Source organism: Phyllobates terribilis, unplaced genomic scaffold (assembly GCF_046119375.1).
Source record: "Phyllobates terribilis strain yellow unplaced genomic scaffold, ASM4611937v1 Scaffold_2__4_contigs__length_985480577, whole genome shotgun sequence".
Lineage (NCBI taxonomy): Eukaryota > Metazoa > Chordata > Amphibia > Anura > Dendrobatidae > Phyllobates > Phyllobates terribilis.
Window position 1 is genome coordinate 256758516 of NW_027362762.1, and position 14517 is coordinate 256773032.

At 43.5% G+C, this 14517-nt stretch overlaps 1 protein-coding gene across 8 annotated transcripts in view; it reads right to left on the minus strand.

Annotated features, from left to right (window-relative positions):
• Positions 1 to 14517, minus strand: part of DACH1 (dachshund family transcription factor 1) — a 510801-nt gene that overhangs the window by 19935 nt on the left and 476349 nt on the right. For all 8 annotated transcript variants that reach the window (XM_073663956.1, XM_073663952.1, XM_073663951.1 and 5 more), the window contains 2 exons: positions 13324 to 13467; positions 11204 to 11272 (listed from right to left, as the gene is read on the minus strand). In XM_073663956.1, coding sequence (XP_073520057.1) covers positions 11204 to 11272; positions 13324 to 13467 — 213 coding nt within the window. The remainder of the gene's footprint in view (positions 1 to 11203; positions 11273 to 13323; positions 13468 to 14517) is intronic.

A 14517-nucleotide genomic window follows, 5' to 3' on the forward strand; every position in this document is an offset into this window, starting at 1 on the left:
ACCCGTGTGTTCGCCGAACTGTTCGTCGAACTGTTCGTCGAACACCTTCGAACACCGTTAAAACCAATGGCAGGCAAACAAAAACACATAGAAACACATAGAAAACACCTTCAAAGGTGTCCAAAAGCTGACAAACTGCTCAGAAGACATAACTAACACATGGAAAAGTGACAAGTACATATAGTCATGCGAAAATAAAAGAGGTGGAGGAGTAAAAGGAGGGGGAGACACAGATATAGGCATGTCATGCCCTTCTAAAATCCAAAAAGTGAGAAGCCGACACGGCCAGTCCGCTCCTGCCCGTGCCACCTCCGTGTCGCCGGGTTTGTGCCAGAGCCGCGGTGAACCCTGACGGCCAGCCCCCCTCTCCCAATACTGGTGCCTGTCCGCTGGTGGGTCGAGCGAGCCCCCCTGTGGTGGAGGCAGCTCTAAGCTTTTTAATTTAAATTGTCTCTCTAATTTGAATGAATACACTTTAAATCCATTTACAAGGATCTATTGGAGGGCAAGTCTCATGCCAGCAGCCGCGGTAATTCCAGCTCCAGTAGCGTCCACTAAAGCTGCTGCAGTTAAAAAGCTTTTATAAGGATCGAGCTCGGCTGTCCACCGCAAGGCATCCTACTGCCAGTCCCAGCCCCTATGCCTTGGGGTGCCTCCTGATGCTCTTCACTAAGTATCCCATGGTCCCGAAGCATTTCCTTTGAAAAAATTAAGTGTCTAAACTACAGGTGGTGCAGCTTGCTTAACAGCCGGGATAATCCGCTTACTAGCAGACACTGCTACTAGGCACAAAGTATTTCCTGGGCTAGATGCAGTTAAAAATTTGTAATTAGATACTCTCGTTGGATGCTGAGAAAGCATTCCATAGAGTCTCCTGGCACGCCATATATGATTCTCTTAAAAAGCTTGGGGTAGGGGTCTAGGGGACCCTTTTATAGCCAAAATCACGGCCCTGTATCGCAATACGTCACCTAGGCTGAAGATAAATGGAACTGTAGCACCCTGAGGGCTCGGTTGCTAAAGACGTATTGCACCTCACCCAGAGGTGTGATATCTCACTCTCAGGTAAGGATGGAGTGTGGATCAGGACCCGACACCTGCATGCATTACACCACATTGCCGTGGGGCAGGGCGACCAATATGCCCCTGAGATGGGCACGACAGTCCCTGTCCCTGGCTGGAGTGGGGGGAGGGAACACTGAGGAAGGGGAACCCTGTAGTGCAGGAGCAGGGAGGAAGCAGTTCCTGGGTGCATTGAGAAGGGAGTATAAAAGGTGGGCACCATCTTAGTTCAGTGCAGAGAAGTCTGAGCAGAAGTGGCAGGGAGCAGGGGCTCTGCATGAGCTCTGCTCCGGAGGTGGGCCTAGTAACAGAGGCCCAGGCCTGGAAGAGGGAGAAGGAAGGAAGAGGAGCGGAGAAGGCTCCAGGAACGAGGAATGAAGTGATCCCAGGGGTGCGGACGGGCGAGTCGCCACCGCACGCCCGAATCCACCTGCGTGGAGAGGTCAGGCCAAAGGGGGAGACCGGTCCCCGAACTAGTGGAGGCAGGAAACGACCCTCAGCTAGAAACCGGAGGCTCTGACATTTTATGTGGCGCAGCCCCTCGCTACACCCGCTAGGAAGGCACCACATAGGGTCAGGGAAACTGGCGCCAAGTTTACCAAGAGGAGGCCCGAGGCAGCCGGACAGAAGTGTTGGTAAGAAAGGCCAGACAAAGGACACACAAAGGGGGTCCTGTGAAGTGCTCCAAAGTTATCTGGGAGTTGTCTGAGCCCCTCACCTGGTGAGCACAGTACGACGTGGGCAGCCGTTACCTGCAGACGTGGTCTGGATAATAAGAACTGTGAGTAAAGGCCCTGAACTGCATCACTGACTCCGTGTCGTTACTGCTGCTGCCCTGCACCATCACCCCCATCCTCCGCATACACTGCCCTGAGGCTATACTCCTCCCGTGGGGAGTTATGCTACGCTCTGCTGCACCCACAACACCAGCCTCAGTGGTCTGCCCTGTAGCGGCGGTTCACTCTGACCGCAATCCACGGGTGGCGTAGTCGGACATTTAAACATGAAAACCACATAAATAGTTCCGCCACTGGTTTGACCGCCCTGAGCCACGGAACTGGGTCGCCGCCACGAAGACTACAACCACCAGCATCCACCAAAAAGGGTCCGGCTCCGGGTGTCCCAAGGCCCAGGGGGTGCGTCAGAACATTTTCATCACCTTTCACAATCACCAATGGGACAAGGCAGTGATGTCCTCTGTCCCCTCTCTTATACATCCTAGTGACGGAGCACCTGCTCTCATCAATTCGCCATAACCCCAATATTAGGTGGATTGAGGTGGGAGGCACCGAGTACAAGTGCTCTCTATTTGCTGATGATGTCCTAGTATATATCACTCAATCACATATATCCATCCATGCTGTTATGGCTGAAATAGATCACTTTGTTACATGGTAAAATTTTAAAATCAATGCAGCGAAGTCTGAGGCCCTCGATGTCTCCCTCCCCAAATCCATATAGGATTCCATCCAGTCCAACTTTCCCTTTGCCTGGCCCTCACAGGGTATCAAATACTTAGGAATTCCTATTCATAGAGACCTCTCCCATCTATGTTATCTTAATTTTGGGCCCTTTATTGAACAACTCCATACAGACCACGGTTGGCAAGTTAGAACTGTAAGATTCACTACGTGAACCACTGGTGTTTTGTGGAAAAGCACATGTACACTGCGTTCCAAATTATTATACAAAAAGTGTTTAGGAGTGATAAGGGAAGAATTTGTTTGTTTGTCAGTTAAACTCATTGATGGTGATGTGTGTCAGGGCTCTTTATATCACTGTAAGCAATTGCAGACACCTGTGCTAATTAGTTTGGCAGGTGTGTCCAATGAAAGGCAAGACTACTTAAGAAGGCTCTCTCACATTATTAAGCAGCCTACATTTTCTGCCAAAATGGGAAAGAAAAAGGATGTGTCGGCTGCTGAGAAGCAACAAATTGTGGAGTGTTTAGGTCAAGGCATGACTACAATCAACATTGTGCGATGATCAGGATGAAGTGTCTTGGCAATCAAGAAGTATGTAGCTGATTCACAGTACACACGTGTGCGTGCTGATAAGGGCAAATTGAGGACTCTTTCCTACAGGCAATTACGTCAGGTTGAAAGAGCAGCGGCAAAAAAGCCTTGTCATAGCAGCAGACAAGTTTTTGAAGCTGCTTGTGCCTCCAACGTCCCCCGAACAACAAGATGCAGGGTCCTTCAGAGGTTTGCAGCTGTGCATGCGCCATCCTGTCGACCTCCTCTATCCACTTCACACAAGCAGAAACGGCTCCAGTGGGCCAAACATTACATGAAGACTGATTTCAAAACTGTTTTGTTCACGGATGAGTGCCGTGCAGCGCTCGATGGTCCAGATGGATGGAGTGGAGGATGGCTGGTTGATGGACACCCCACGCAAACACGGCTACAGCGCCAACAAGGAGGAGGTGGAGTAATGTTTTGGGCTGGAATCATGGGGAGAGAGATTGTCGGCCCCTTTAGGATCCCTGAAGGCGCTAAGGATGAACTCCATAATGTATGTGGATTTTCTCAAACAGCACTTCCTGCCATGGTTCAAGAAGAAGAACCGTGTATTTCACAGCAAGATCATTTTTCTGCATGATAATGCACCATCTCATGCTGCACATAAAACATCTGCATCTCTGGCTTATATGGGCATAAAAGGCGACAAACTTATGGTGTGACCCCCATGCTCCCCTGACCTCTACCCCATTCAGAACCTTTGGAGCATCATTAAAAGGAGTGTCTATGATGGCGGGAGGCAGTTCACATCTAAGCAACAGCTCTGGGAGGGTATTCTGTCCTCATGCAAAACAATTGAAGCAGAAACCATCCAAAACCTGACAAATTCAATGGACGAGAGAGTTCAGAAGCTCCTTTCGAACAAGGGGTCCTATGTGAAAATGTAACATCACCTAGAATAAAGTTTTGAGTTGAAAACTGTTTGATTTCAGTTTCTAACAACCTGCTAATGCTTATAATTTCAAAAATGACCATTTTTTTGGTCTTTATTAAAATGAAAAGGTTGATCGAAAAGTTTGGGGGATCTAAGAGTGTGGCAACCCAGTAGTCATGATTACTTCGAATTCTGACAATATGAGGGTCATGCTGCAGGTAGTGCAGCAAGAAGGCACTTATGTGCCTTGCGCATCTCGGAGCCCCAAAATTATTTTCCGGGCTAGATGCAGCTAAAAATTATTTTTAATTTTAAATCTGGTGAAGCTTTAGTATAGATGGCCTAATAGGATCAGTGCTGCACACTGCTACAAAGCCCAAATTATTTTCCAGTCAAGATACAGATAAACATGATTAGTAATTTGAAAGCTTAAAACGGTTGGTAGGGTGATTTTAACCAATCATCAAGCTTTTACTCTCCCCAGGATGACACAGGGGTAGAAAAGTCGTTTCAGATCCATGATTTGTTCATCTTTATGAACGTGAGTCTGTCTACATTATCAGTGGAGAGCCGCGTGCGCTTATCTGTCAGCACACCACCAGCAGCGCTGAACACACGTTCAGACAGAACGCTGGCTGCGGGGCATGACAAGATCTCCAAGGCGTAAGTGGCTAGCTCCGGCCATTTATCCAGATTGGAAGCCCAAAAAGAGCAAGGGTCCAGTGACACAGTCGTGGCTTCAATGTTTACTTGGAGATACTCCTGTACCATCGTCTCTAGGCGTTGACTATGTGTCAGACTTCTTGTCTCCTGTGGCCTTGCAAAGGATGGGCTAAAAAAGTGGTGAAATGATTCCGCAAAATTGATGTTACCAGCAGATACTGTGGTTCTGTCACGGTTTGAGTGCTGAACACTTGACAGTCCCACGGTTGGCAAGTTGGAACTGTGAGATTCACTACGTGCACCACTGGTATTTTGTGGAAAAGCACATGTAAGATTCTGCAACAGTCTCTGCTGATACTCCTGCATGCGTGCATCCCTTTCTATGGCAGGAATAATTTCTGCAAATTTACTTTTGTACCGGGGATCTAACAGTGTGGCAACCCAGTAGTCAGGATTATTTCTAATTCTCACAATTCGAGGGTCATGTTGCAGGTAGTGCAGCAAGAAGGCACTCATGTGTGTTGCGCATCCAGGAGCACCAAGTCCCTGTTGTGTTGGTGGCGAGGTAACAATCATGCTTCCTTCCTCTGTCCTCTCCCCCCAACCTCGCACAACAGAAATGTGATCAAGGTCTCCCTCATCTGATGAGTCTTCCATCAGTTCGTCCTCCACTTCTTCCTGGGCTCCTGCACCTTCCTCACTAGTTTGGCTGCTACCATGCGCCCTGGTAAAACCATCTCCCCCACCCTCACATGCCTGCCGCCTTGGTGCTGCCGACAGTCTGGACCTTGCAGATGTTAGCCCTTCTGCATACAACTCCTCCTCCTCTACTTCCTCCACCTCCTCTTGTGCCACCACCTGACTCCGAATTCTGTTTAACATGTGCTCCAGCATGTAAATCACCGGAATAGTCATGCTGATAATGGCATCGTCAGCACTAAACATCTTCGTCGCCATTTCAAAACTGTGCAGAAGGGTGCATAGGTCCCTGATCTGAGACCACTCCTCCAGCGTGATTTGCCCCACCTCTGAATCTCGTTGGCCCAGGCTATACGTCAGAACGTATTGCACCAGGGCTTGTCGGTGCTGCCACAGTCGCTGCAACATGTGCAGAGTTGAATTCCACCAGGTAGGCACATCGCATTTTAGCCGGTGAAGTGGCAGGCCCAACGACTTCTGTAGAGATGTAAGTCGCTGAGCTGCGGGATGCGAACGGCGGAAGTGAGCACACAGCGACCGTGCCCTCTGCAGAAGGCCATCTAGTCTGGGATAGTGGGCTAAAAATTGCTGGACAACCAGGTTCAACACGTGAGCCATACAAGGCACGTGTGTGACATTGCCCCGGCGAAGGGCCGCACCCAGGTTTGCAGCATTGTCGCACACAGCCTTCCCTGGTTTCAGGTCCAGTGGAGACAACCATTCATGAAATTGGTTCTCCAGAGCTGACCACAACTCCTCAGCTGTGTGACTCACATTTCCCAGACATTTCAATGTAAAAACCGCCTGATGACGTTGAGCCCTACTGCCAGCATAGTAAGGAGGTGTGCAGGATCCCTTCTGCGCAGTTAGAAAGCTTGTGGCATGACCAGACAGGCTTTGGGTGCAGGTGGAAGACCGAGAGGAGGTTGAGGAGGCAGAAGCAGTGGTGGAACTTTGACATAAAGAGGATTGACGCACAACTCGTGGGGACGGCAAGACTTGGACAGCAGCCCCTTGTCCTGCTGTCACCATAGTTACCCAGTGCCCAGTCAGCGACATGTAACGCCCCTGTCCATGCCTACTCGTCCAAGTGTCTGTGGTGAAATGCACCCTGTCACACACAGAGTTTCTCAAAGAAGCGGTGATGTTGTGTGCGACATGCTGGTGGAGCGCAGGCACACCTTTCTTTGAGAAGTAGTGCCGACTGGGCATCTGGTACTGGGGCACTGCGACGGACATAAGGTCTCGAAAATCCTCTGTGTCCACCAGGCGGAAAGGCAGCATTTCTGTAGCCAAGAGCTTGCAGATGGTGAAATTCAACCTCTTAGCTTTCTCATGGCTAGGAGGAAATGGTCTTTTACTTGTCCACATCTGAGGGACCGAGGGCTGGCTATTGTGCTTAGACGGGGTTGATAAGGGTGTCCCCGGCAAACTGCCGGTCTGTGAGGAAGATGCAGGCGGACATGATGTTAGGTTGCCTTGATCCAAAGGTGGTGCTATCGATGTCGGACAGCACTCAAGACCAGCTGGTGTTACCACCTCCAAAGAAAATGATGACCTGCCAATCACGCTGGCTGTTGCGGGTAAAGAGGTGGCAGGTCTGCGCCCCAAAACAGGTGTGACTGCTGTCCCCCCAGTCACAGAGGATGAAGAGGCCGCGGATGCACAAGATATGGCAGACGGTGGTTGGCCCGGCCGGCTAGACCGCATTGTAGCACACTGAGCTTCCCACTGCAACTTATGCTTCATGTCCATGTGCCGGTTCATGCATGAAGTACTCAAACTATGTATTTTTTGGCCTCTACTTAGCTTTTGTTGACAAATGTTACAGATAACACGAGTTGGGTCATCTTTATCGATCTGAAAAAATGCCCAGGCTATGCAAGGCTTAGCACCCATGCGACCTGAAGAGCCACCACGACTTGTGGTGAGAGGCAGAGTTGTGTTTGAGGATGCAGTTGTTGACGTGCTTCCAGTACTACGTCTCTGTCCAGGAAGGCGCAACCTGACCTCGTCGTCACTAGCATCTTCCTCCACCTCCTCTGCTGACCTCATCTCTTGGCTGACTGTGGGTTGACAGTAAGTGGGATCTCCGACCTCATCATCATCACCCTGTGCGTTATCACACCCGTCGTCCTCAGAGCCAACCTGTTCCTGCCCTGACAAAAAACTAAAGTTGTCGCTCCAATCAGGTATTTGAGTCTTATCATCGTCTTCCTCATTGTCTCCACCAACAGGAGTTACAGTTTGGGAATGAGGGTCTACATTATGGTCAGAACCTTCTGTGTCTGGTCCTGGATCCGACTCATAAAGATTCTGGGCATCAGTGCAGATCATTTCCTCGTCTGGATTCACAGAAGCGCTGGAGTCGACCTCTGATTCCCAGGCTATAGTATGAGTAAACAGCTCTGCAGACTCAACCATCTGTTCTACCTCATACTCAGACGGGCAGCTGGAGATTTGGGAGCTGTGAGGAAGCAAGTGCGATTTGGGTGACACCTTTGAGGACTGGAGTATTTGTGATGTTGAAGTTGATGTGGAGGAGAGCCCACTTAAAGGAGCACTTGATATCCGTTGAAGCACCTGCTGTTTTTGTGCCTCATCTGGAATTTGTAGCGATTGGCGTGGCCGTAAGAAAGGGATCTTATCACATTGTCCGCTAAAAGAAGTAGACATTTTAGTTTGGCTGGAAGATGGTCTTTCTTCTGCACCTACCCCACGGACACAACCTTTTTTCCCCTTCCCAACACGCCTATTCCCCTTTCCACCAGCAGCAGGCCTTTTTCCACTCATTTTGGTGGTTAACTAATTCACAACTCTGGAGTTGTTTGCACAAAAAAACAATGGATGGTAACCGAGCAGAGCTGAGTGGCCAAACTGTGGTATTAGGCCAAAACTATTGGCTGGGTTAGATGCAGAAAAAAATTATTTTTAATTTGCAACCTGATGGAGGTCAGTATAGATGGACTAATAGACCAAGTCCCACACACCGCTAGAAGCCCAAATATTTTTTCAGAGCTAGATGCAGAAATTTTTTTTATTCAATTTGCAACCTGATGGAGGTCAGTATAGATGGACTAATAGACCAAGTCCCACACACTGCTAGAAGCCCAAATATTTTTTCAGAGCTAGATGCAGAAAAAAAATATTTTTAATTTGCAACCTGATGGAGGTCAGTATAGATGGACTAATAGACCAAGTCCCACACACTGCTAGAAGCCCAAATATTTTTTCAGAGCTAGATGCAGAAAAAAATTATTTTTAATTTGCAACCTGAAGGAGGTCAGTATAGATGGACTAATAGAACAAGTCCCACACGCTGCTAGAAGCCCAAATATTTTTTCAGAGATAAATGAAGAAAAAAATTATTTTTAATTTGCAACCTGATGGAGGTCAGTATAGATGGACTAATAGACCAAGTCCCACACACTGCTAGAAGCCCAAATATTTTTTCAGAGCTAGATGCAGAAAAAAATTATTTTTAATTTGCAACCTGATGGAGGTCAGTATAGATGGACTAATAGACCAAGTCCCACACACTGCTAGAAGCCCAAATATTTTTTCAGAGCTAGATGCAGAAAAAAATTATTTTTAATTTGCAACCTGATGGAGGTCAGTATAGATGGACTAATAGACCAAGTCCCACACGCTGCTAGAAGCCCAAATATTTTTTCAGAGATAAATGAAGAAAAAAATTATTTTTAATTTGCAACCTGATGGAGGTCAGTATAGATGGACTAATAGACCAAGTCCCACACACTGCTAGAAGCCCAAATATTTTTTCAGAGCTAGATGCAGAAAAAAATTATTTTTAATTTGCAACCTGATGGAGGTCAGTATAGATGGACTAATAGACCAAGTCCCACACACCGCTAGAAGCCCAAATATTTTTTCAGAGCTAGATGCAGAAAAAAATTATATTCAATTTGCAACCTGCTGGAGGTCAGTATAGAAGGACTAATAGAACAAGTCCCACACACTGCTAGAAGCCCAAATATTTTTTCAGAGCTAAATGAAGAAAAAAATTATTTTTAATTTGCAACCTGATGGAGGTCAGTATAGATGGACTAATAGACCAAGTCCCACACACTGCTAGAAGCCCAAATATTTTTTCAGAGCTAGATGCAGAAAAAAATTATATTCAGTTTGCAACCTGATGGAGGTCAGTATAGATGGACTAATAGAATGATGCTATGCCCAAAAGATTTTACTTCACTAGGTGCAGTAAAAAAATTGGTATTCTATACACAGGTGGTATATCTTGCAACACAGATAGGCTACTCCACTGACTAACACACTCTGCAATAGGCCAAAAAGGATTAGCTTTGCTAGATTCAGCCAAATGCTGTGAAAAAAACTTGCACAGCACTGGCACAGACCTGCCTGGCAAAAACTGATAGGAACTCATGTAACCTAGTCCTGAAAAGGACTCCAATTACAATTAGTCTTTACTCCCACAATCTATCTATTTAAGAGCACAGACCTGCCTGATAAAAGTCGTAGGAAATGCTGTAACCTAGTCCTTAAAATCACAACTATTCCCTACTCCCAAGCTATCTGTATATTTGTGCGAAAATTGGCTTGAAATTAACAAGGTATAGCACACACAGCAACAGCGGTGCCGTCTAACACGCAGCTGCAGCAGTGAGAAAATGGTGGCGACGGGGAAAATGGCTTGGTCTTATAGGGCAAGGACATGTGACATACACTGCCAATCACACATGCCCTTGCTTGTGTGAAAAAAAGCACTTCGCTCCGTGTGTGCGCTGCTGATAGGCTGACAGATTGCACCTCCCCACTGCAAATGCGGGAAAGAGAAAAAAAAATGGAGATCTTCATTGTTCCTGCAGAGATCCATCCCCTGCCCCTCCCCCCACCCCGCTGTACACTCAAACTGTGTATTAACATTAATTTTCATCATTACTGAGAAAAAATCCAGTTATGATTTTGGTGCACGAACAGTTATCGAACATAACCTCGAACAGCCGAATTTTTCTCAAATTGTTCGTGTTCGCCGACTGGCTCGAACACCGCCCAAAACAGCTCGAATTTGAGATTGGCGAACAGTTCGAGTAGAACAACGCTCATCTCTAGTTATGACATTATGAATTACGTCACCAGAGGCCTATGCACATAATGAGGATGATGTGCACCAGAGGAAAGGAGAAACAGGACAGAGCGGTGGTAGCATATCCTACTTTCATCAGTGTTTTTGGATTTGGTCATTCAAGTCTATGAATATACATCAAATATGAATAAAAACTGGAAGACATCCTTTTCTATCTGCTTTTAACTGATTCCTTGCTATGTGTCAATGGAAAAAAATTCACAGTTTACCTATTTCCGGAGGATGAGAATTTTTTTTTTTTTTAAATGGATTGAAAATATATAACATTAGAGAAACTGTCTGTCTTTGATAGATGCATAAACAAATACATATATGAGAATACAGCCCTATTCATGAACATCCCATTGGGCTTGTAGTTGAGCATATTTGTGTTTTATGTAATACACCAACAGCAAAAACACTGGAAGAGGGTTTCTATAAAAGATATGTGGGGAAAACTTTGCAAAACAGCTACACAAACAGTAAAATAAAATGATTATATTCTGCAATGACGTTCAGAAAAACAATATCTTCTTCTATTAGCTATTAACCGAGCACTTGATAATAGAAGATATGATTCTGCATTGTGTGCGCTGGAGCTGACCCATTACCTGTTATTTTAAACATAGCCAAATTAATTTACTGTAATAAACAGCAGTGCAAATGTGACCTTGTGTTCATTCCAGCCAGATGGTGAGCTGCATGGTTGAATAGCATACTATAACAAGAGAACACTCACATGCAAAAATCTAGATTTATGGATTTTGCACATCTTACCTTGTATTGTCCTTTCAGCATCTGTTCTGGCCCCATTGCGGTCAGATTCTATCTCCGGGGTCAAAGCCTCTGAAAGCAGAGACAAAAATGAATGACATTAGCAGCTGAAATACAGCCGGATTTAACCTACTGTGTGCACACTAAGACCATGGCACATAAGGTATATTTACTTTTCTGTGGCACCATATAACTCACTCTATTCCCCTAACCTTCATGCAGTAAATTATTAATTAATTATATATTTTTTTCACATTAATGCTTTCTATTTTTCTTTTTTTTTTATACCGATTTCCCACTTTAGGAAAATTACAGTTTGTACCCAGTACAAAATTTGACTCTTTATGTTAAAAATAAAAGATGGGACTAAATATCTATAAAAAAATACTTAAGCAGTGACAACAGTAAAGTATATGTTATTGCTATATAAAAAATAAATAACAAATAAAACAATAAAAAATAAAATAATACAATTAATTTTACATGTACACATCTGCATTCTTCTAAATTGCTGTATTATGCTTAATATATTTATTTACATTTGTTTTTTTTTACATTTTCATATGATTTAACTAGAATTATTGTCAATATTTCATTAGTCACATACTGGACATTTTTAATATTAAGGTGAATAATGGAAAGCAATGTTTTTTATGCACATTATGTGCATAAGATTTGTATGCCAGGATATAATGGTGCGGCGTGGCATAACCAATGATTGTGGGGCCCCTGTAATGGAACCCCTCTTTGCCATAAACACTTTCCTCAGCAAGTTGCCTAGAACATGAAAAGGGGGCACTCTGCTGCTTGTGTCTCTTCTGTCATTTCACGCCATATTCCTTTTCTTTTTTACGTTTCTAATTCAACCTTCCTTCGCAAAGAGACGTACTAAGAAATGTTAGCTAGGTACGTCTCCAAAAAGCCAGCATCCGCAACAGTGCACTGTATTGCTGTGGCATGTACAGAGATTTGTGAAAAAAAAAATTGTATGAGACATGCAGTAGGCAGTCACAGTCAAAAATCTGGATTTTGGGGATTCTTTTTTTGGACAAAAAAAAAAGTTATTCCACCCTTAAAAAAAAACATTGCACAAGGAATGCAAAAACTCTGTACAGTCGTTTGTGACTTGCAAGCAAACTGTCTGACATGAATATCAGGTTTTCTTTCTGGTAAAATTATTCTGCTGTCTTACTTCTGATTCCTAGTGTATTAAGAATGAAAAAAAATGTGTAATTGTAATTCAAATGCAGCAGGACAGATGCTAGTACTGCTGCCAATAGCACCTCTCTTATCTCTCTCTCCCCATATCAATTGAGTGTTTGTATTATTCAGAAACTACTACTCTAATTTTCTTTACTGCTGCAGTTATTTAACATATTACTGTCTAGAATATTTTCCAATATTTTAGGGATTTTACATCATGTCTATATTGCTGAGCTGTGAACTCTAACAAACTCTTACTATCCTAAAAGCACCCTTATATTGGTTGCCGCATTCCCTGCTTAGGCTTTTATACAGTCTATGATAGGTCATCCTAACTGGCCGCAATATACCATGTCATGTGATAGCTACAAGGCATTATGGGGAAGCCTGTGTGGTTGAACCTGAGGTCACGTCAGTCTTACGTGACTGATGTAATCTTCTGTAATGTGTAAAATGGTGGCAGGCATTTTTTTTAGCAATTTGCATGAATCAAATGGTAAATTGTTCGAATTTGCCAGTACCTGCAAATTTCATAAAGTAAGACTGAAATTATATTTTGATTTGCAATGAATCGATTTGATCATCTGTACTTTTGGCTAAACATTCATTTGGCTAACAGGTATCTATCCCAAATCTCCATGCACATACATAATTGTCTTGTCCATCATTTCCATCAATATTTAATGTGACCAAGATAACAGCAATACGCGCTAGCTCATAGTAACTACTGATATGATATATTGTTGCTGAGCTAAATTACCCACATGATTTTACATTGTTCCATCGCACTCATTATTTTCACCACAATCACTGCATATTTGTTTATAATAACATATCCGATTTGGTAGCATTGTAAGAAAAGCAATGTGTCTTACACATGACACTATTGTTTCAGGTCAGTTATTAAACCACAGTCTTACCATTAAGGACTCGAAGTCCTTCTGAGGATGCTGCTTGTTTGAGTGCCTGCTCTGCTTGCTCTCTTCGTTTTGTCTCAAATTCCAAAGCTTCTTGCAATTTCCTTTTTGCTTTCTTCTCTTTCTTAAGTCTTTTTTGAATTATTGCTGAAACAGGAAACATCCATTTAATTACTGTGATGGACTGTCTTAGTGTTGTTTTGGTCTTATACTATAGTATTGCAGTCACATACTAAGAAAACAGAAAATTATTTGACCTGCACTTCACATGAAATATTCTTCATTTAGAAATGAGCAAGAATCCAAACAAACCTGAAATAATTATTTTGCAAGTCAAATAAATTAAAATCATAGCATTTGAAACCTTTGCAAATTATTTTGGCTGATTTGTCAATTCAAAAGTACGCCGGTACATATAATATAATGATTCAATTATCCTATTTTAATATTTAATAACCATAATCGAATAAGAAAATTCTTTGTCAAATGCATCCTAAAGGGCAGTGTATAGCAAATTAATTAGTACATCAGCAATACTGAAAAATAAATATAACATCTTTTTGCACCTTCCTGGGTGTCCAACAACCAATCAGACAGTGCCTGTGTGGTCACTTCTCCAAAGAGGATCAAGATAGATCTAACTCTTTTGACTTTTTGACTGATTATTGACTATCTGACCAGCATATTTTTACTTTCCTCCCATAAATATCACCTTTGACAGGAATATGTAGCTAACTGGTAAAAGGTATGTTTTAACATGTTGGATGTATTACTTTAGAAATTAGCTGAGTCGGACCTGATGCCCTAGGTAAATGGAAGTTTACACCTCTCTATAATCATATAAACAATATATTTGGATATTTAGTCATACAAGTAATATAGTATTGTAGGGAAAAGTCAAAGAAAGACTATTTGTTAGCATGTAAGAATTCAACGCTATCAGTCAGACATAGCAGTGATCACTTTTATGTAAAACCAATCATTTTTAATTATTTTATTGATGTTCTTCATTGATCATTTTGCAAATATACTCTGGGCAATTATCATTAATAAAGGCTTGCAATAATTTGGATCTCAGTGATAATTGCTTATAAACAGGCATTTATTAGCATTAATCTCTAAGTGACTAGACCAGTGTCTTGCATTTTAGCAAAGGTTTTGAAAGATACTAGGTAGATACAAATGTGATTTTGATCT